Raw genomic sequence first — 24079 nt, 5'->3', positions numbered from 1 at the left:
ATTTATATGACTTTTATTTGAATTATATAATTTAAATTATACTTTTTAGACCTGTGTTAACTTCTATGTATCTGTAGTCTCATGTGATGGTACAATTACACCACCAATCCTAAATCTACTGCTGAAAAAAGTCTGGCTTGAGCCGCCTAGCACATAGGTAGCAAACATAATTTAGGTGAAGGCAATGAAGCTTTGTGCTCGCCACAGAATATTTTTCAAAATCTAAAGAAATAAACTGACCTCTACCTTTTTAAAGTAAAAGTTTTTTTAATGCGAATGTATATGACTTTTATTTAAATTATATAGTTTAATTAAACTTTGTAGATCTGTGGCCAAGAGGATTATATTCATTTATATCTATAGGCACAGTATTTTAAATCTAAATTTAGTTTTTAGTTTTTAGGATGGAAATATATGTTAGTCTTTTGAAAAAAGAACAAAAAACACCTTTTTACTACAACATACAATCTATTTGTACATATATTGCGACACTTAACAAAAGGTTAAAAACTATTACAACAAAAGCACTTTCAAAGTAACTAGAAAATAGTTTTTTTCGAACAACTAGCTAACAAAATAAGTACAGCACGAACCAGTCATTTAATTATTTTAACGATTGTATTGGGAAAATAAATAATACAATGTATCAATTTATGAATTTCTGATAAACATACCAAAAAATGGATTTATTTATTTATACATTGAATCATATAATAGTTTAAATTCTAATAATGGAACTCCCAAAAAAAATACATCGAATTATTTGAATATTACATAATCTTATTGTATAATTTTAATTCTAATAAAATTCTAATAAAGGATCTCACAAAATACACTGATTAACTAAAATCATTTTATTGTATAATTTAAATAACATTATAAGAGAAATCCCAAAATAAATTACTTTATATGAATGTTGTATCTTATTGTATAATTTAAATTCAAATACAGATACTCCCAAAAATAGATTAATATATTAGCCAGATAGTTGGCATGAGTGTGGAAGATCTGGACGAGAATAAAAACAAACAAACCAACTCACGTTTCCGGCAGGTTCTGCCATGAAAACCAGCATGACAAATACATTTTCCAGTCACAGGGTCGCATGAGTTGCTCTCACATTTACAATCTTCCAGGCAATACTTGCCATGTTTCCCCAGGGGACAGGCTGAGTTAGGGGAGGGTGGGGAGTCCATTTTTGGTGGTAAGTGGACAGTGGACAGAATTTGTATTTTTTGGAATGGGGGTGGGGGTGATCATGGGTTTAAGTGGTAATGTAATCAAATTTATGGTGTGGGAAATGATGAAAATTTAAGGTGTGGGGTATTTATTCAATAAAGGGTGGAGAATGTTATATCAATTTATGGTGTGGGGGATTGAGTAAATATAGGGTGTGGGATTTTTAAAAATAAGGACACAAGGTAGCAGTTGATATATAAAAAGAAAGAAAATAAAAACAAATTAGGGTTAGCAAAAAGCAGAATTAAAAAAATAAGTAATCAAAGACGTAATCAAAGACAGATATCTAAATAACTAGTTAATACAAGCTCTATCTTACACATTAAAAACATTTAGTTAAACTAACAAGCAATTTAAATCAGAAATGATATGAAAATGACAGCATGCATGAGTTGTTTTTAAAAATTCAATTTCCACTTATATATATTTTAGCCTTTTTCTAAGTACAAATACATTTAATTCACGAGTTTGATGAATACTTAACCCTTTACTATCCAAGTGTAAAAAAAAATTCTTGACATATGACTGAACTAAGGGAAATAAACTCTTATTTTTTTCTACGCAAGAGTAATTTATTTTTGAAAAATCCAGATAAGTTTCAAGTTTTAAACAATGCAATTCACAGAGGATAATGGATGCAGTTTATCGTGCATATTTTAAATTACGATGTTACTTACATTTAAAATAAAAAGCAGCTAAAAGAACTTAATAGTAAAAAAAATTGTAGACTAAACAGCATTTTCTGCAGCATACTGACGTTTAAAAAAATCTCAGCCCTTTGGGCTGCACAAGACAGCGAAAGGTTAATAGAACTAAATTTTTGTGATTTTGAAAATATATTTTCCAGCATCTTATTTTTCTGCTGCACAAGACAGCGAAGGGTTAATAGAACTAAATTTTTGTGATTTTGAAATTATATTTTCCTGCATCTAATTTTTCTTTAAGTTGAACTTAAAACTTGCTCGTGGAACTTTAAATTTTTTTTTTCAATGGAATTTATCAGTTTAACGATGAACTCATGCAAAAGTAAATGGTTATTTACAATTAAAAAATACAACACTGAACACAAACTAAATAACATAAAACTTACATTCAGTACATCTGGGCCCTGTCCATCCTGCTGGACACTCCACCAAACAATGACCAGTCACGTGATTGCACTTAGTACCAGCGGAGCAGTCACATTTTTTCTCACAGTTTTTGCCAAAGTAGTTCTCATCACATTGCTGATTGCAGAGGTCTCCAACATAGCCAGGCTTACAGATACAGGCCCCTGTCTGATAGAATCAAGTAACACATTTACCCAACATAGCCAGGCATACAGATACAGGCCCCTGTCTGATAGAATCAAGTGATAAACACATTTACCCAACATAGCCAGGCTTACAGATACAGGCTCCTGTCTGATAGAATCAAGCAACACATTTACCCAACATAGCCAGGCTTACAGATACAGGCTCCTGTCTGATAGAATCAAGTAACACATTTACCCAACATAGCCAGGCTTACAGATACAGGCTCCTGTCTGATAGAATCAAGTAACACATTTACCCAACATAACCAGGCTTACAGATACAGGCTCCTGTCTGATAGAATCAAGTGACAAACACATTTACCCAACATAGCCAGGCTTACAGATACAGGCTCCTGTCTGATAGAATCAAGTAACACATTTACCCAACATAGCCAGGCTTTCAGATACAGGCCCCTGTCTGATAGAATCAAGTCACACATTTACCCAACATAGCCAGGCTTACAGATACAGGCTCCTGTCTGATAGAATCAAGTGACAAACACATTTACCCAACGTAGCCAGGCTTACAGATACAGGCTCCTGTCTGATAGAATCAAGTGACAAACACATTTACCCAACATAGCCAGGCTTACAGATACAGGCTCCTGTCTGATAGAATCAAGTGACAAACACATTTACCCAACGTAGCCAGGCTTACAGATACAGGCTCCTGTCTGATAGAATCAAGTGACAAACACATTTACCCAACATAGCCAGGCTTACAGATACAGGCCCCTGTCTGATATCAAGTAACACATTTACCCAACATAGCCAGGCTTACAGATACAGGCTCCTGTCTGATAGAATCAAGTGACAAACACATTTACCCAACGTAGCCAGGCTTACAGATACAGGCCCCTGTCTGATAGAATCAAGTAACACATTTACCCAACATAGCCAGGCTTACAGATACAGGCTCCTGTCTGATAGAATCAAGTGACAAACACATTTACCCAACATAGCCAGGCTTACAGATACAGGCCCCTGTCTGATAGAATCAAGTAACACATTTACCCAATATAACCAGGCTTACAAATACAGGCCCCTGTCTGATAGAATCAAGTAACACATTTACCCAACATAGCCAGGCTTACAGATACAGGCTCCTGTCTGATAGAATCAAGTAACAAACACATTTAACCAACATAGCCAGGCTTACAGATACAGGCTCCTGTCTGATAGAATCAAGTAACACATTTTCCCAACATAGCCAGGTTTACAGATACAGGCTCCTGTCTGATAGAATCAAGTAACACATTTACTCAACATAGCCAGGCTTGCAGATACAGGCTCCTGTCTGATAGAATCAAGTAACACATTTACCCAACATAGCCAGGCTTACAGATACAGGCTCCTGTCTGATAGAATCAAGTAACACATTTACCCAACATAGCCAGGCTTACAGATACAGGCTCCTGTCTGATAGAATCAAGTAACACATTTACCCAACATAGCCAGGCTTACAGATACAGGCTCCTGTCTGATAGAATCAAGTAACACATTTACCCAACATAACCAGGCTTACAGATACAGGCTCCTGTCTGATAGAATCAAGTAACACATTTACCCAACATAGCCAGGCTTACAGATACAGGCTCCTGTCTGATAGAATCAAGTAACACATTTACCCAACATAGCCAGGCTTACAGATACAGGCTCCTGTCTGATAGAATCAAGTGACAAACACATTTACCCAACATAGCCAGGCTTACAGATACAGGATCCTGTCTGATAGAATCAAGTAACACATTTACCCAACATAGCCAGGCTTACAGATACAGGCTCCTGTCTGATAGAATCAAGTAACACATTTACCCAACATAACCAGGCTTACAGATACAGGCTCCTGTCTGATAGAATCAAGTAACAAACACATTTAACCAACATAACCAGGCTTACAGATACAGGCTCCTGTCTGATAGAATCAAGTAACACATTTACCCAACATAGCCAGGCTTACAGATACAGGCTCCTGTCTGATAGAATCAAGTAACAAACACATTTACCCAACATAACCAGGCTTACAGATACAGGCCCCTGTCTGATAGAATCAAGTAACACATTTACCCAACATAGCCAGGCTTACAGATACAGGCCCCTGTCTGATAGAATCAAGTAACACATTTACCCAACATAGCCAGGTTTACAGATACAGGCCCCTGTCTGATAGAATCAAGTGACAAACACATTTACCCAACATAGCCAGGCTTACAGATAAAGGCCCCTGTCTGATAGAATCAAGTAACACATTTACCCAACATAGCCAGGCTTACAGATACAGGCCCCTGTCTGATAGAATCAAGTAACACATTTACCCAACATAGCCAGGCTTACAGATACAGGCTCCTGTCTGATAGAATCAAGTAACACATTTACCCAACATAGCCAGGCTTACAGATACAGGCCCCTGTCTGATAGAATCAAGTCACACATTTACCCAACATAGCCAGGCTTACAGATACAGGCTCCTGTCTGATAGAATCAAGTCACACATTTACCCAACATAGCCAGGCTTACAGATACAGGCTCCTGTCTGATAGAATCAAGTGATACATTTACCCAACATAGCCAGGCTTACAGATACAGGCTCCTGTCTGATAGAATCAAGTGATACATTTACCCAACATAGCCAGGCTTACAGATACAGGCCCCTGTCTGATAGAATCAAGTGACAAACACATTTACCCAACATAGCCAGGCTTACAGATACAGGCTCCTGTCTGATAGAATCAAGTAACACATTTACCCAACATAGCCAGGCTTACAGATACAGGCTCCTGTCTGATAGAATCAAGTAACACATTTACCCAACATAGCCAGGCTTACAGATACAGGCTCCTGTCTGATAGAATCAAGTGACTAACACATTTACCCAACATAGCCAGGCTTACAGATACAGGCTCCTGTCTGATAGAATCAAGTGACTAACACATTTACCCAACATACCCAGGCTTACAGATGCATGCTCTTGTTTGATAGGGTAAAGCTAAAAATTAATAGCATTTCTGCCAATTAATCAGGCTTATAAGATTGAGAAAAAATGATTATTATTTAATTGAATGGGGTCATAAAAATGGTATTTTAAACACATGAAAGTTTTTTCTTTCATAAACGTTATTATTTTCTTAATACAAAATGGACAAAGTATCCAAAAGTGCAAGAAACCCTTTATGTTGAAAAATCAGGATTTTAAAGAAAATAATATTTTAAATATTATAAGCAGCCTGGCTGGATGATCTGTTGTGTACAATGAGACACATCAAATCAAACATTGTTTTCTTTCAAACAGCTATATCTATTGCTGTCCTCCCCCTTTTTTACTTTCTCGTATATACGAAGTATAGAGAAAGTCTTGTAATCGTGCAAAAAAAAAAAAAAAATCGAGATTTTTACAAATCTCGACGTTTTACACCTCACTGATACGGAAAAACATAATTTTGCAATCTTGTCCGTATGTCTGTCTGTCTGTCCGTGTGTAAACACGATAACTTGAGTACCGTTACAGCTAGGTTGATGAAATTTCATATATAAGTATTTTATCAAAATCGTAGATCCGTAACAACTTTTGAGCGATTTCCGATAACCGGAAGTGGTACTTTTCCTACTTTGAATTTTTCAAAATCCTATAACTTCAGTACTATTTCAGATAAATAAATGAAATTTCACATGTAAGTAAAAGATCAAATTCTCTACATTCTGTTAAATTTTGAGTAATTTCCGTTGACTGGAAGTAGTAATTTACGCTACTTCCGATTTAAAAAAAACTAATGTAAATTTTAAAAGTACTAATAATATTGCGCACTATTATACGCTTTTTAGCGCAATTTCCATTCTGGAGAATTGCGTTTATTAACTCGTCATTTCTGGGAATGGATGGATGAATGAATGGATGAATGAATGTATGGATGAATGTTTGTCCGGGCTTTAAGTCGTATCTCCTCCTCAACGAAGCAATATCGATGACTAGTTCCAAAAGCAATTATGTTAAGCAAGTTACGAGAATGAGCATAGGCCATAAAAAATCCGGGTTTCTTTCATGTATTTCCTGGAAAAGCCAAAAAACCTCGAAAAAATGCAGTTTTTGGCCCATATCTCGACAACCTGACCACTTAGCGACTTCAAACATGTACCAATCGATTCCTGCCATAATTTAGAACAATATTGCTGAAGAAAGATTTCAAAAATATCCTTTCGTTCGGTCACACATTTTTTTTTAATTAATTAAAATTTGGACCGAATTAGTAGGCATTTTTTCCAACCACACCACACGCGTCATCACGTTCAATAGCTGCGCCATCACGTTCAATGGCTGCGTCATCACGTTCAGTAGGCGCGCAATGGTTTTTAGTCATGTAACTCTATTGTAAATAAAACATGTAAAATACTGAAAAAAAAAATTTAAAAAAAAAAACGCTTTAATAACTAACCAATGATTTTACTAACTCTGCTCTTCATTTACGCTTCGACAGAGCTATTTTTAGATAACATAAGGAAATTGCGCTAAAATTGTCACTAGACTTTTTAATTAACTTGTTTATTTGGCGTTCACTTGGTGTGCAATTAATGTGTCTACGAGATTTTATTCTATTTTTAAAACTTTAAGTATTTTAAAATGGATTAAAAATCATGTCTATAGCCCGAGTTCCCATCCCCTGTTATTTTATATAAGAATATTCGAGAAAGTTTAGGGGAGATCACTCCCGGTTTATTTATATTTATTTTAAACATTTTAAATAATGATAATTTACTTTGTAAAAAAATAACAAAAGATGTATCCCATATTGCCGGAACAGAACGAACTATGAATTAAATAATCTTTTGCAAGTCTAGATATTGTATATTTAATATGGCTAATATTTTTCTAATTAAACTAGAGTCAAGCGATAACTCTAAAATTAATTCTAAAAGTATAATAAATAGACAAAATGACAGAAAAGTTTTCTAAATACTTGGTTTAAAAAATAACAAGCAAATGATCTAGAATTTTTACCATTATATGATTTTTCAATATTTAAAATATATTTTGATTTCAGTTATAAGTTGTATCCCTTGGTTTCTTTGATTTTTTTTTTTTATATATGGGAAGTAACTAATATAATTTATTAAAAAATTTAATTGTTTTAATTGTTTTCTCTTGTGTCTAGATTTATTGAATAATAATGTAATTTTACATCAGACTGTCTAAAGTATGGTTTAACATTTTACATTCAAACATTACACTGAAGCACAGTTTAACATTTTACAATTAAACATCAGACTGTCCAAAGCACGGTTTAACATTTTACATTTAAACATCATACTGTCCAAAGCACGGTTTAACATTTTCAATACAAACATCAGACTGTTCAGTACACTGTTTAACATTTTAGATTCAAACATTGGTAATAACTTACATTTTAGCAAAAAAAAAAAAAATTAAAAAAAAAATGAAGTGTATAAAAGGGGAATAAAATTTAGCGACTGACCTCTGCATCACAGCCCTCGGAGTTGTGTGTGTTACAGTTACACTGCTGCAGACAGTTGGAGCCAAATGTAAACAAGGGACAAGGCTGGTTGCAGGATGGACCAAACTTTCCTGGCTTACAATTACACAAACCATATTTCCTGTTACAGTAGCCACTGGCACACTGCTGGGGACATATCTGTAACAAAAGGGTAATCACTGCAATAACTGGGACCTCATGCTTTATTTACTAGTAATGTAAGGGGGTTGTAATTGATAAGGGAACAAACTATGTAAGTCATGCCATCAAGAATTATTACAGTTGTGCCCCTTGATATTCAAGACATGCTTGGTGCCTTTAAACAATGGGGCTGGTAAGTAGGTCACCAACCAGTTCTATGGCTCATGCAGGTTTTATTGAGCCATAGAACTGGTTGGTGACCTACAATACCAGCCCTATTATCTGAATAACAACTGGAATAAAATACTAATCCTACTTTCAAGATCTGTTTTAATCTATCTTTGTTAATGTCATCTAACAACATTACACAAACTAGTATAACATAAAACACATTTTTATTTGTGTTCTTTTTTATTAACTGAATAAGCAAATTAATATTGAATTAAAATTCAACAGAGCTCTTTTAAAATTATATCAATTGAAATGCACCTTAATTATACATGCAAAAATAAAGACTGACATTAAATTCAATTAAATGAAACTTAAATATCACCTTGTCACATTTGTCGCCATAGAAACCAGGTGGGCATCCATCCTCACAGAATTCCCCTTCTATCCCAGGTGGACACTTGCAGTCACCAGTCACATGATTGCACTCTCCTCCGTTCTTACATCGGCAAATGCTATTGCAGTCAATTCCATATGTGCCCTAGTATTGAAAATAAAATGGTGAAATCAATTTTTAAGTTTTTGTTTCTTTATTTTTGTATTTTATATGAGAAAAAAAAAGCAAATTGAACATTTAGATGACTGGTTATAATGAAAGATTTTATGACTTAGACTTCATGAAGGAGGTCTGCGTGGTACGGCTGCTAAATCAAAAAGTCCAGAGTAAAAAACCCCTGGGCAGATGAGGCTCGATAGTTGGGGACAGCTACTCATCTAGGAGAGAAAACTGCATAACCAAACAACTGCTGCCTTATAAATTGCTCTTGATTGGATAAAGGCTATGGCAGCAAATACAAAGAGAAAGGCAGGCTGAAATCGGAGGCAACGGCTTATGGTGCTTGACAGGTGGACACGTCATTTAACAACATTACACATACTAGTATAACATATGAGCCGACCCGCGGCATATCATACGCCGCTATTTAGTTCTTGTTTTTTCTACTTTTCAGTTATTCATAATTTGTGAATTTGTTGGTGAAAATCCCTTCTCACATTACAATTAATAACGAAGAGAGAAGAAGACTATCAATCAGTCATAAAAAGCTCCCCCCCCCCCCCATCCCCCAAAAAAATAGGGACAGGCTGGTCAGATCAGAATGCAGGCTGTTGGCAGTTAAATCCTCAACCTCTGGCTTGATTCTGTAGGACCAGAGACCACACCCACACGACACCAAGCTTTATTGAGTCTTGAACACTTAAGATACTAACACACAGTGTGGGGTTTCTTAATCCAAATATCTCTTTCCCACTCCAGAATGAAACAAAAGATAGTTGAGCATACTCTTGTGCTACTCAAAGTTTCTCCCACCACAACCCCCACCTCACAATAATAAAAAAATTATTTCACCTGTCCCATTGAATTTTGAATTTCTAATGTTACATGTAATATGCATGTTTATTTTATTATAATAATATTTAAACAACACAGTTATAAATAAGTTCACTTGTTTCTGTGACCCTGGCATATGAAGAGATAGTGTGGTCAGCACTATGCCCAGCCACCTTTACTTTCCCTAGCGTGAAACAAGTGAACTTCACTTGCCCCATAGACCGTCAGGTTTGAAAGGGAAACTTTACTTTACAGTTATAAATAATGACTTAAGTGACTGACCTCTAGACATTTTTCATTACACAGCACACCTCTCCACCCAGGCTTGCACACACAGCCATCCTGCTGGGCATTACACTTGGCGCCGTTGACACAATTTTTACACGTGTACAAACAGTCCGGTCCAAACGTGCCCATAATACACCCTGGTAAATCAAGCACAAATCAAATTCAAATCTATGGTAATTATGTTAATGTTGAGATTAGTGATTTAGCATCACATCAATTAACAACTTGAGTTGTCTCAATCTCTAGGTAACACATAGACAAGAAAAAAATTGACCTTTTTTTTAGATGTACTATTTATGCTAATGTAATCATTAAAAAAACTAAAAATGGAAATGAAAATAAAACAGAATGGAATATACTGACATTAAAAAACTTTATAAAATGATAGTTATATAAAAAAGAGATAACCCATATAGAATATAGGAAAGCTGGAGTTAAGGAACATAACACATGCAACAAGCAGACAGATGTAGATCTAGATCTAGCTCAATATAAAAAAAAATGCAAATGGTATTAGTAAAAAGGAAGATTTTAAAATGTTACTTTGTACATAAATTACATTAATCAGTGATGTGACCAGAACAGGAAAAAAAAAGCGTAAATAGTTCAGACCAGCCTCGATGCTTTTTTTAAGCTAATTTGTATCCAAAATTATTTGTAATTAACTTTTTTAAATAATGTGATGGTCAATAAAATTACCCAAATTACTGAAATTAAAAAGGGCCAATTATTAATGTTCAAGGAATAGAGCACTGGAGAAAAAAAATTTAATACTAAAATAGTGAGCCAAAAATAAATCTGATAGTAACCATGTACTTTAATGTTTTTAGAATAGCTTGTGGTTAAGTAATCTAGGATAGTGAAAGGCAAATTTCTTTAACTGGATGGCAACATTAAAAAATAAAAAATATCTGTGGAAAATGTTGGACTAAAAATTAAAATCGGACGAAAAATTCAGAAATCTAGAAATTCAGAACAGTCACATCCCTGATAAAACCAACACTTTATATTTATATAAATATTTATATTTATCAGAACTTGAGACTATATTTATTACTACATGAATCCCTTTTTCTAACATTAAAATAAAAAAAAAGGTAAAATTGTCATATTGTCTAAATCAGCGAGCAATAGCATAAATCTAGCTCTCACCAATTTGTTTAGTCAAAACGAATAAAATAAGTAAAACAGAACATGGCCATTTTGCCGTAATACAAAGGAACAACTAACCCAAAAACAAATGAATCAGGCAACTGTGATATGAAGTTGAGGTTTTGAAAATAAAAGTATACTATATACAACCCCAAGAAAGAAAACATAAGCTATAAACAGAATGATAACAAGATTATAATAAAAAAATTTAATAAAATTAAAAGCACATGTTTAATTTATAAAATTAAACACAATTTATTTCAAATAATTATTTTTCACTTTAACTAGAATGTTGATTTCTCAAATAAATAAAAAATCTAAATTTTTAGATTATAGCTCACAATTATGCCATAGCTACTTTTATGTGACACAAGGGAAGTAATTTTTTTTTTAAATTTAAAGCACAATTTACATGGTAATCTCCCTTGAACAATATAGTGATGATTTTTTAAATTCCTGTGTTATTCTAACCAAAACAAACTGATTATGGTATTCTAATTAAAACAAGCAAAAAATATTCCATTTAAAAATTTATAACAAAATCTACTTTCCACCAGCTATCTGCCACTACACTTTTTAAACTGTGACAATAAATATTCAACTAAACATGAGCTACAATAATTTTGACATTTAACCTTTCAATCTTTCTGGTTCCAGCCCTGTTAGGAGGTGCAGTAACAACATTTTAGGAAGAAAAAAGATTAAATGTGATTGGACTGCATGCGTTAGTCAACTTTGTGCAGTAGTTACAAGACAGATTAATACCAATCAGAGAAAATATAAAAGGAGCACCAATCTTCGTTAAAATAAATTAGCCAAAAGTAACTTTAATTAACAAGCAAAAACAAGTATGTAAATTGTTCTTTGTATAATTCTAATTTTTTCAATTGAAGAGTTCTTAGATGATTATTTTTATGTTGCTATTTATATATATAAAAACTAATTACTATCAAATCATTCATTGTAAGCTACTGACTTGAAAACTTGTATTATAATGTCTTCATGATAAGTTCTTAAAAAATAGAGAAAAAAAACACGTCCCCAATATTCTTAAACTACACTGAGTAGAAATAATAAAAAATGAAGACAGAGACACCAAGGGTATAACTGCAAACTTACCAGTGTGATTTCCTTTAGCAGGGAAGTGGATTATAAAAGAAAAATTACTTACACATGTTAATAGTTATGTTTATGATGCAATTATAAATGCAAAAAAAAAACAAAAAAAAACAAGAGAGATGATTTTAACTTTCTGCTCTAATAATTTTGGAAAAAGAAAAATAGCCAGTCTTGAGATATCTTAAGGAACAGGAGGGTTAAGCTAGAATGTGGACACATTTTATCAAGTTAAAAAATTCAAATAAAATTTAATTTCATGCAAGAATATTTAGTTGTGTTAAAGTAAGCTATCATATAGGTGACATCACAATTAAAAAGCAATTAAAACCTAAAGTACTGTATATAGAAATTTAGTGCAATCAGAATTGTATAAAATTTAATAGGCCTATATAGTGGAAGCAAAAATAAACATTAAGCAAAAATGTAATGCTGAGGTAAGGGGTGCACAACCATGCATAAAGAACTTATTACTTAAGTTTTTAATGGTCAAATAATTATATTTTACAAAAGTTTCTCTGATATTTCTGTTGGGCAAAAGACTTCATATATTAAAGTTTAATTCTTTTTTTTTAATGAATAATTAAATTAAAATCTGGAAAGGAATTTTAACAAAGGCCATAATCAGAATTCTTGTTTTAACTGATTGTAAAGTCTATCTACATCATGCTAAAAAAAGTAATTTATTTCCATTAAGTTTATCTGAAAAGGGCTATCCTCAGATTAGAAACTTGAATGAGAATAAGGTTAGGTCAGAAGGGATGAGGTTAAGTATTAGCTCTTAGTATTCTACTTCAAAGGTCATTCAAAAATGCACAACCATTGTCTGTGTCATGAATTAGTTTTGAAGACAACCAAACAGTAAGAAAAAGACCAAAAAAAAATGTACTGACTAAAAATGTGCTGGTGGTCAGCTAACTCTTGAGAAAAGCTATCAACCAGGTCCGGACTTTCAACGGGGATTGGTTTGGGTGTGTTCTGGAACCTTATCCTGGGGAGGTCTCCTCTTTGTGGGCCAGGGTCATCAATAAGAGCTTCTGTGGCTTATCAAGACACAACAGCAAGCACAACAATTAAATCTACAACAGATATTCAGTTTCTAAATAGACATCAATTAACTCTACAAATATATTCATCTTCAAAATAAGACGTCAAGTCTACAAGTATATTCATCTTCAAAAAAAGACATCAATTAAGAACACAACATTAATTAATTTTCAAAATAAGCTGCTCAATGTAAAAAAAAAATATTATTCATGCAATATTTAGCTAGCTATAAATGCGGCATAATGTAAATGTATCCTTTTCACATTAAACAATTTACATGGGAACAGTTTGAATCAAAGAATATACAGATAAAAGTACAACACCCTGGTTATAAGTGACAATGACACAAAAACAAATATAAAATTCTTTACATTGGAAGGTTTTGTTTTGAATTAATTTAAACTTTTATCTGATCTAAATATAAGTTTACTAACACAAGTATGCTTTTTTTAAAAATGAATATCAGCAAGAAGCTAACTATTTTTTTTTCCATTAAGCTAATTCACAGATTTAAGTTCCAAGATTTTAAAATTAGAATGCTGTTGAAATGAATTAAGACTGAGGTAACATTCAGCCAACATTAACAGCTGAAAGACAAAAAAAGACATACAAAATACGTACGAATGCATGTCTTGCCGTGAGCAATAAATCCTGTGTTACAGACGCAGCTGTAGTTCCCAACAGCGTTGACACACAGCTGCTCGCAGCCTCCATTGTCATTCAGACACTCGTTGATATCTGTCAACAGAAACAGCCACTGTTATATCTGGTATTCATGCATCAAGTGGTAGAAGTAAACAATGTGTTAAGTGCTTGTCTATCAGAGCTTCAACACATTTATCACTTGGAATATCCTCACAATAAAATCATAATAATCGCAGTATAAAATATATTAATAGGGACGATGAACAAAATCAATTAACATTCAATAATGATGTTTTTAAATATAATATCCATGATCATAATATAATTATCATGAAATATGTTTAAACAAATGTTTGCAAGACATCATTGTTTAAAAGCAAAAATACCCTCTAATGATTTTGGCGACTCTTTGATATATTTTATAAAGGCACCAGTGTCTAGCTATGTAACTATATTTAAAATCCTGGAGAATAGGTAAGCTAGAGTTGCAGCTCTTGAAAAAAAATTAACTGAATTAAGAATGACAACAAAAAACTACTCATCTTAATACTTCAAATGTGTAATGACCATGAGAAAAGCTAAATATAATAAGTTTAGTACTAACCATCACAGTTACACCCATCCATGTTAAGTAAAAACCCAGATCTGCATCCACAGGTGTAGCCACCAGGGTTGTTGTTACAGAGGTCAGCGCAGCATTTGTCTGGGCCTGTGCACTCATCTATGTCTGGAATCATAGCGTTTGGTGGGTAGAGAGCTCATTACAGGAATCAAAGCACAGATATTTGGTGTAGAGCATAATCAGATTGAATTGTTACATGTATCAGACCATTTGTTATAACATGTAGTCACAATATTAGATATTTTAGATTTGTTCAAGAAAATACAAATATAACTACCAATGTCAGTTTTATATTCTAATTATTGAAGCAAATGTAGACTTTTACACAATAATTAGCAGGTGTAAATTGTATTTCATTATTGTCTTGTTTACATCTTTATAGCTAATTACATTTTAATTTGAATAGAATTATGTACTGTCTTGTGGAGTAAAGATAAAACATCACATGATAAACATGTAACCTGCAATAGCGACACATGATTTCAAATGTAATTTGTAACAATGACTGACACATAGGCCTACCTTCACAAGCTTTGCTGTCAGCCTGCAGTTTGTATCCCTGCCTGCATGAGCAGATGGGACCATGTTCACTGTGTTTACACTTGTGGGCACATCCGCCATTACTGAGAGCACAATAGTCCACTACCTCTATCTCAATACCTGCAAAGTAAAGCTTCAATCAGAGGGGATAGATCACTTTGTTTTTGAAAGAATACAAGCACTAATAAAATGTGAATAGGCTGATATCTTATAAGAAATATAAGTTCTGATGTTTTAAAATGTTATATAGATTGATTTATATTTGTTAACAAAAAATTGTTTTTTTTTAAAAATATAATTTAACTTGCTTTATAATTTGAAGTACTGTTAATAATAATTGGTGTAAAGTGAGATCAGGTCGTGCCAAAAATATATTTAATTTCTCTTTGAGTGCATGTTAAGTTTAATACAGTTAATAGCTACACGAAGTTATATTAACCAAAAACATTTATTGGGTTTGAAATCATTATAAATAGCTAATACAAAAATAATTGTTTTGGAGTAAGAAAAACTGATATTAATGTAAAAGAAAGTAACACCGAGAACATGTATGTTTTTGTTTAAAAATAGACCATACATTTATTTTGAGCCTCACTTTCAATGTAAGTATAAAACTAGTAAGTTTACATTTAAGACAGAAAACTCAACACAAAAGTCAATATTTAAGCCAAAATGAAGACTGGCCTGGAATATTACGGTTACAAGCTAGTTGAGAAAAATAAATATTTTTTTAAATGTGAGTAGCACTAAAAGGGCTAATATATAATTAAACATAATTTTTTAAACAAAATATTAACCTTAAAAAAACTGATAAGGCTAATACACGATAGAACATATTTTCCAATGAATTATCAACCTTAAGTTGTACAGACTAAGAGAAAAAAAAATAGGCCTAAATTACAGATCTAAAGAATTACATCCACCTAATTATAATATATCGGACATTATGAGACATTAAACATTGAATAAGTGCAGTTGATGAAACCAAAACTGTGCCAGGGGCGCGTCAGACACCCGCTGTACATCAAACAGGAAGCTACAACATAACCCCTAACTTGGTAATGCAACAGAGGAACAGATAAGCCTACTGGGACTGTTAGAAACAACAAACGTCACCAGATTGGTTATGCTGTAGTCTCAGCCTCTCCAGCATAGATTCCACATTATAGGCTTATAAGAGACAGAAAAGAGTTCAATCTATACTTCAGCAAGTTACTTCTACCCATTTTCTTAGGCTTAAACTATATAATCTTTTATCTCTTCACAAATACATAATAATGGAAAAAACAAAATTTAATGGAGTCAATTTGCCAGGATATAGCTAATGTCTAGGCTAGATTTCAAGAAACCTTTCTACTGACCCAAAAAATGTGATTCAGGCATTTATCCACTATGTTATAATTATTATTTGATCACTGGTAACTTTAAACAGTTGATAGTAAAATATTCAGTGTTAGAAGCCTCACGATATATGGAAAATTAAAAACATTTATTTTTTTAAAATAATTTTTACAATTCAGAGCCACTATTTTAATTTTAATAATGGATATTTGGTTGATAAAATTGTGCTCCTGGGTCTTGTAATTGCTTTATAGACTTGGTCAATAATTAATGAGTTCTGTAGCAGTATACTAACGACTATCGATAAAAGTAATAGGACAATTTTAAAAAGTGGATGTTTAGTTGATATAATTGTACTCCTGGATCTTGTAATTATTCCGTTTTATATTTTTTGTCAATACTTTGTTCAATGTGTACTATAGCAGTATACTAAGGACTATAGATAAAAGTAGTAGGACAATTTTAGTGTCAGCGTTTCTGCAATACACACGTTTTCAGATACACATGAACACAAGCCAGACAAAAAGAGTACAAGCATAAAATTACCTTCTCCCTCGTCTCTACTGGTGTTAGTCACTGCTGCAAGGGATGGGAGCAACACAGCAACAAGGGGGATAATGCAATAAATTAGTCAGGCAAAGGTAAATAATGCAGCAGTTAAAAATATGTAATTATGGTACAACTAAACCATCACCTGGTGTGTTTTGTTTGATCATTCATCACCAAGCATTGCCTAGATTACTTTGCAGCATATAAACTTTAGCTCAATGCTTAACTTGCTTTATCCTGTTAAATGTGACGCCCATGAACAACAACTATGTTCATGTAATCCATTTTTACAAACAGTAATCACGAAGTAAACACAACTTAAAGTACAAACTTCACATTCATGCTTTTTCAAACTTATAATAGAAAGTTTATATAGTTTTTGATTAAAAAAGAGAAATGTAACTTTTTTTAGATAGATGTTTACTTTTACACATAATAAGATAAAAAGAAATATGAATAAGTTCATATTCATTGCTGAGCAAAGCCAAAGGCTTAAGTGGTAACTCCACAGCCTTATTTGTGTAAATTATTTAAATTTATGCTAATAAAGACTAGTTCCATAGTTCTGTTCTCTAAGCAACTTTTGTAATGACATGTTCACTAAAGAATAAAAAGATAGTGATGTAAAGTTATTCAAATCTTTTTATCACAGGTTCTAAAAAAGTACTGAAATCATTTTAAAAACCTAATTTCATTTTTAAGCATGAGTTTGGTATTTTTTTAAAAAGGTGAAATTTAATAAAGTTTTGTGGTTACTTCAATTTGAATGAAGTTGAATATAGGGCGCTTCATAAAATTTACAACATACTGAACAACAATACTTATTTAAACATGCACAATTAGAATCAACCAGCATTGATCCTGCATGAAACTTCGAACCTTACATGCTTAAAAGTAATTAAGAACAGAACATCACAGACTTAAAATCAAGATGCGCTATAAAATATGCCAAGCTTAATGATAAGTAGGCCTGCGTTTGTTGCAGGAAACTACAAAAAAGCAAAAAGCTCTAGTAATATTTCTAATAGTAGAAGCTTTTAATTAATTAAAAATGAGCTGATTTTAAGCTAATTAAATTATTTGAGTTTGAACCTTTCAAATACCAGAGAGGGTAAAGTATTAATTTAAAAAAAAAAAAAAACAACTAACTACTATATAAGCCAATAAGTTGCAAAAGTATAATGAAAAAAGTATTTTGTAAAAGAAAAAATTAATTATTTTGTTTTAGTAAAATATCTAAAAAAATGTGCTGGAGCTTCAAGTATGTTCCTGGTGCGATACTTACGGTAGCAAGATTTACCATCAACACCAAGCTGATAGCCTGGCGTACAAGCACAGACATAGGAGCCGACCGTGTTGATGCAAGAGTGCAGACATTCAGCATTGTTCTGTACACATTCATCAATATCTTTAGAACAAACAGAACCTCTTTATTTTCAAAACCCTTTTGTTTTTTAAAATCTTCAGATTAAATTGTTCAATACCTGTATATACATATACTACTACACAAAAAAGAACAAACAAATTTGTAGTTATAATAAACTAGACAAATAAATAATAAACTAAGAATAAACCCTTGTCATGCAGGATAATAAAGACAACTCTATAATCTACACATTGAGTAAAATAAAACTATTTCTAAACAATAAATGCACTATATGATGAGTCCATTGGTAAAGGATACATCTGTTAACATTAATAACACTATACTCCAGAAATCTGGTTCTTTACTAATAAAATAATACAACAGAAGCTGGTGTTTTATTTCCATCTTTTCGTAGCTTATAAATTATCAAATTATCTTGTCTACAATTTGCACTATGAAAACATTATGTGGGATCTTCCTAATACTTTTTTATAGTATAGCTTACTACTAACTTAAAATATAAAACAACTTAACAACTCATTGAACCTAGTAAGATAAATTTAGTTTTATCAGACAACTGACTTGGTGAAAAAGTATAGTCAGCTCAATTTTAGCAAGATAACTTTTTTCTAATGGACTCCTCTTAGAATGCATAGTGAACCCATATATCCAAATACTAATTAAGACATCAATTATATGTATAAAATTTGCATTTTTAAAGTTAATTGCTTTATTTAATAAGAGTGCTTTTACAAACCAAAACTACCATAAACAGCGTAAATAAAATTTCACATTATGTAATATGTAAAGTCCGTACGTCCTATTTGCCGCTACGTATTTGACAAAATGGGTGATTGAAGCCTAGTCTGCTAACATCACCAAAATTATATTTCAGATCAATCTCAACATCATTGCATACATCTCTGATTTAACTAACATCATGTAACGGTACTGAATTTTTAAAAAATGTAATCTTTACATAACTATTTTTTGCTTTAAATTTAAAAAGAATATTTCTACAGCAAAACTGCATTTCAGCAGTACGTTTATCATTATGATTAACCCACCAAATCAGTTAAAAAAAGAGAGCCATACGATGGAAAACAGCGTACTGAAGAGGCGAAATTACCTTCACAGTTCTTGCCATTGGGTGAGAGAGAGTACCCAGGGTAGCAGCGACAGACTGCTCTGCCTTTCTCACTGGTGCACTTGTGTTCACAGCCTCCATTGTTGCTCTGACAAGGGTTCTCCTCTACAAACAAAATAGGCTCATTAAAGGGAAATCATTGGTGTGACAAAACAAAAAACTTATCAGATGTAGAACAATTATGAGTCAAGGTTTTTGATGCTAAATTTATTTTTTATAGTAATAGCTAAAAAATTTATCTAAATAATAATTTAAAATAATTGTTATGTTCCAATAGATTGTTAATGTAGCATAAACTTTTAAAGTCGTATATATTTTAGTCAAGCCATCTATCCATGATTCTGTTTGAATAAAAACATTTTTGTTTTTAATTAATTAACTTAAAAAAACACATTCTTGTTTATATCCGTATAAATTTATGTATATTTAACAAATGAACATTAAAAGTTTGTCTTTTCAAATCTTAACTTCACAAAGCTTGCTTTTTATGTTAAACACTTTTGTGTTTCAATTGCCTCATCCAGCAAGAATTGCTTTAAAATAATTTCTATCTATTTAAACTTGGCATATTGATTTTAACTCTATTTTTATTCATATCCTACCTTTTGCCATCCTATTTCAACAATTTTTTTATTCGCATCCTAACTCCTCAAGATTGCCCATCTTATTTCAACAAGGTTTTTTAATCAACATCCTACCTTTACAAGATTGTCCATCTTATTTCAACAATTTTTTATTCACATCCTACCTTTACAAGATTGTCCATCTTATTTCAACAATTTTTTATTCACATCCTAACTCCTCAAGATTGTTATCTTATTTCAACAAGGTTTTTTAATCAACATCCTACCTTTACAAGATTGTCCATCTTATTTCAACAATTTTTTATTCACATCCTAACTCCTCAAGATTGTTTATCTTATTTCAACAATATTTTATTCACATCCTAACTCCTCAAGAGTGTCCATCTTATTTCAACAATATTTTATTCACATCCTACCTTTACAAGATTGTCCATCTTATTTCAACAATTTTTTATTCACATCCTACCTTTACAAGATTGTCCATCTTATTTCAACAATATTTTATTCACATCCTACCTTCACATGTTTTGCCATCCACCAACCGGTATCCCTCACGACATTTACAGTGGAAGTGACCAGAGTAGCCTTCAACACAAATATGTTGGCACCCTCCATTGTTCAGGTTACAGCCAGTAAATGCTAAGATATAAAGCAAAACAGATATTATTATATATAATTATATACAAAGTAGAACTATTTACGAATCAGCAAAAATAAGTTCTATAAAATATCAGCAACAATGAAATAGACCTTATATTATCAGCTAAATCAGAATATTATCAAACTATATGTATTATAACTTTTCAAGGTTTCAGTAAATTTAGTAATTTGAAATATAGGCTACACGAGATAACACTTAATACATTCATTTTTATGCCTTCGTGTACATATAATTGATAAAAGTAAATAAAACAATTTTTTTTCTGTTTGGTTCCTTAATAAATAAATTAAAACCTCACTTTTTAAAAAAATAATTGTCTCGACTATATATCATATATAAGTAACATGAAAAAATTATAACGTTTTAGAGAAAAATTAGAACAAACTAAAATGTTCTCTACAAGAAACAATACCAATACTTAAAGAACAAATAACTTTCAACTGAAAGGAAAACTTCATTTTTAGCAATCAACTCCACATTTTCTAATTAGCATCAGCTATAAATATTTTGTATAAACATCCTGTGTAATTTATAAGAGAATCAGCTATTATGATCTATCTGATCATGTATCTGGTAAAATATCTTGCTTTATAACATGGGTTCCCAATCTATGGGGTGGGGGCTGCAGGTTGCTTAGATTTTATAGAAAGGGGTGGCCGCTCAAAAAAGCTTGGGAATCTGTGCTTTATATGTGTTGGTGGCCCAACATTTTCTTCTAAATAAAAAAAAGTAAGATGAATTTGCATGAACATCAAAGAAAAAACAAATCAAATTTTGACAGGTAATTATTAAAAAAAATAATTAAACACCATAGAGAAATTTTACACATTTGACTACAAAGCAGTTTATTTCAACTTTTTCCTAAACATTATGAAGCAAGCAAATTACTCATGCGCAGAATGATATACTTAATATTAAGAATTGATGACAACATTATTGGCTAAATTTTTGTCCAAGAAATTCCCCCTCCTTTTCTCCCCCAAACATCTTCATACATATTTTTTTTTTTCTTTTAAATATTGTATTATTTCAGCAATAGGACTTAATCATTCTGTATTTCACAAGACAGTTCAAAACTCCATTCCGACGTAGGGGTGTTACTTTCTTGATTTGCTCGATGACTTTGTAATGATTTAGTGAGAGGGGAGCTGGTAAACTGAACCACAACACTCGGACAAGCATCTAGTGATATATTGCAGCTTAGATCACCAGGCCCCATGCTGGCCTTGCAGAAACGTTGTTGTTCATTCTTGCTGAAATCTAAACCAGTGAACTTCACGGGTGGGAGCGGCTCGCTGCTCACGGGGCTCACTTCCTGGGAGTGGGTGGAGGAATGCAGCTGAGAAACAGAGGTCAAGGCTGGGGAGGTCATGACTTTTTTATCCATGACTTGCAGTCGGCCATTTGACGATTGGGATTTCCTAGAGGGCATGGTCACCAGTGGAGATGTCATTGCATTCCTTAATTTTGTCCTTTTGGTCACATTTCTTCTACTGATGTTTTTAACCTTGCTAGTCTTAGCCGGTTGAGTATGATTCACTTTGTCATCTGCAGAAGATGATTTGACTGTACTTATTTCACTACAACATTTGCAGGTCTGCGAAGTTTGCTTCATGGAAGATGACTGAGGAATGTAATCAGAGGAAGAATTTGGAGAAGGAAAAGGTATAAGGCTTTTCTCTTCCATAAAAACTGACTGAGATGAGTCAGTACCTAATTGAAGGTTTACTTCTTTAGACTTTGTTGATAATTTAGAGACTGATTTGAATGAGCTTATGCCAGATAGTGTTTTATCATCCTGCGGTTTAATTTGCGAGAAACGATAATATTTAGAGACTGCTGCTTGCCTGCACTGAGAAGTGAGAATCTTTTTATTTCTAGATTTGAGATGTTCTTTAATTCCTTTAGTTCTAGTCACCTTCTGATTTAAAGACATAGAACTTACGTTTCTCAGTTTATTTTGAAACATGTTTGATTTATCATTAGTTTTCATCTGCCTTTGCTTAGATAAAGTAGTCACAGGAATTTGTTGCAGAGGTGGTGAGGCAGGATGCACTTTCAATTCTTTGCATGCGACATTTCCCCGATTTAATTTATCAGAGTCCCTCAACTGTTCATTTTTCATTTCCATGTTTTTCATAATTTTTTGCTGCTTAGTTTCCAGATTTGTATTGGATGGGGAAATGTTTTTTTCTACATATGGTTTTTTAATTAGACAAGAAGTTGAATGTGGTGATGTTGAATGGGTTTTAACCACATCAGAAGTTACTTTAGAGTGGGTTTCATTGCAGGTTCTACTATGTAGAGAATTATCTGACAAACATTCAATAACTTCACTCGCTTGATATTGTTGCCAATATTGAAGCTTAGAATCAGTCGAAGCTCCAAATCCATCTAAAAGTTTCTGATCCTTTTTGATACTAACTTCATCAGCACGGCTCTTTGTTCTCTGGTTCTTATTCTGGTGAGATGTATCTGATGGGAAAGGGGAGACGAATCCAGAGCTTTCGCTTGAGGAAGAAGAACTTTCTTGTTCAAAATAAGCAGTTGACTCCATATCAGATATAAAATTAGTTTCAGCCTCAGAATGAAAATAAGACTTGGGTATCTGCTCCCCACCTTTGAGTTGCATTAGTTTAGTTTCTACTGATACAAACCTTGTAACAGCAGTTGAAACTAGATCACAAGACCTGGATTGGGGTCGTGATTCATCAGCATGGCAGAACACTGGACAATGTTCATTTGCTTGCACATGGGATTCTACTACGCAATGCTGACTTAAAGATTCTGAATACAGCACAGTTTCAGTTTCATTAAATCTAAGTTGGTTGACAAAATTATCACCCCTGTTTTCAGCTTGATTAATTCTATGTTGGTTGACAAAATTGGCATCATTATTTTCAGCTTGATTAATTCTACGTTGGTTGACAAAATTGGCATCATTATTTTCAGCTTGATGAATTCTACGTTGGTTGACAAAATTGTCATCCCTATTTTCAGCTTGAATAATTCTATGTTGGTTGACAAAATTGTCATCATTATTTTCAGCTTGATTAATTCTATGTTGACTGACAAAATTGGCATCATTATTTTCAGCTTGTTTGATTCTACTTTGCTTGGCAAAATTACCAAAACAATTTTCAACTTGATTTACTCTATGTCGGTTGACAAAATTACCATCACTATTTTCAGCTTGGTTAATTCTACGTTGATTGAGAAAATTGCCACAATTTTCAGCTTGATTAATTCTATGTTGGTTGACAAAATTATCACCACTATTTTCAGCTTGATTAATTCTTTGTTCGT

At 32.7% G+C, this 24079-nt stretch overlaps 1 protein-coding gene across 1 annotated transcript in view; it reads right to left on the bottom strand.

Annotated features, from left to right (window-relative positions):
- Positions 1-24079, bottom strand: part of LOC131949442 (multiple epidermal growth factor-like domains protein 6) — a 55093-nt gene that overhangs the window by 23530 nt on the left and 7484 nt on the right. The window contains exons 4-15 of the mRNA XM_059311347.1: positions 20629-20751; positions 19511-19633; positions 18301-18423; positions 15108-15245; positions 14568-14690; positions 13940-14056; positions 13165-13314; positions 9998-10140; positions 8711-8866; positions 7999-8175; positions 2330-2516; positions 1043-1168 (exon numbers count right to left, since the gene is read on the bottom strand). Of these exons, the coding sequence (XP_059167330.1) occupies positions 1043-1168; positions 2330-2516; positions 7999-8175; positions 8711-8866; positions 9998-10140; positions 13165-13314; positions 13940-14056; positions 14568-14690; positions 15108-15245; positions 18301-18423; positions 19511-19633; positions 20629-20751 (1686 nt within the window). The remainder of the gene's footprint in view (positions 1-1042; positions 1169-2329; positions 2517-7998; positions 8176-8710; positions 8867-9997; positions 10141-13164; positions 13315-13939; positions 14057-14567; positions 14691-15107; positions 15246-18300; positions 18424-19510; positions 19634-20628; positions 20752-24079) is intronic.

Source organism: Physella acuta, unplaced genomic scaffold (genome assembly GCF_028476545.2).
Source record: "Physella acuta isolate Inbredline_101_S28 unplaced genomic scaffold, ASM2847654v3 ptg000698l, whole genome shotgun sequence".
Taxonomy (NCBI): Eukaryota; Metazoa; Mollusca; class Gastropoda; family Physidae; genus Physella; species Physella acuta.
Note: the sequence above shows the minus strand (reverse complement) of the source record. Positions and strands in the feature narration are given on the sequence as shown.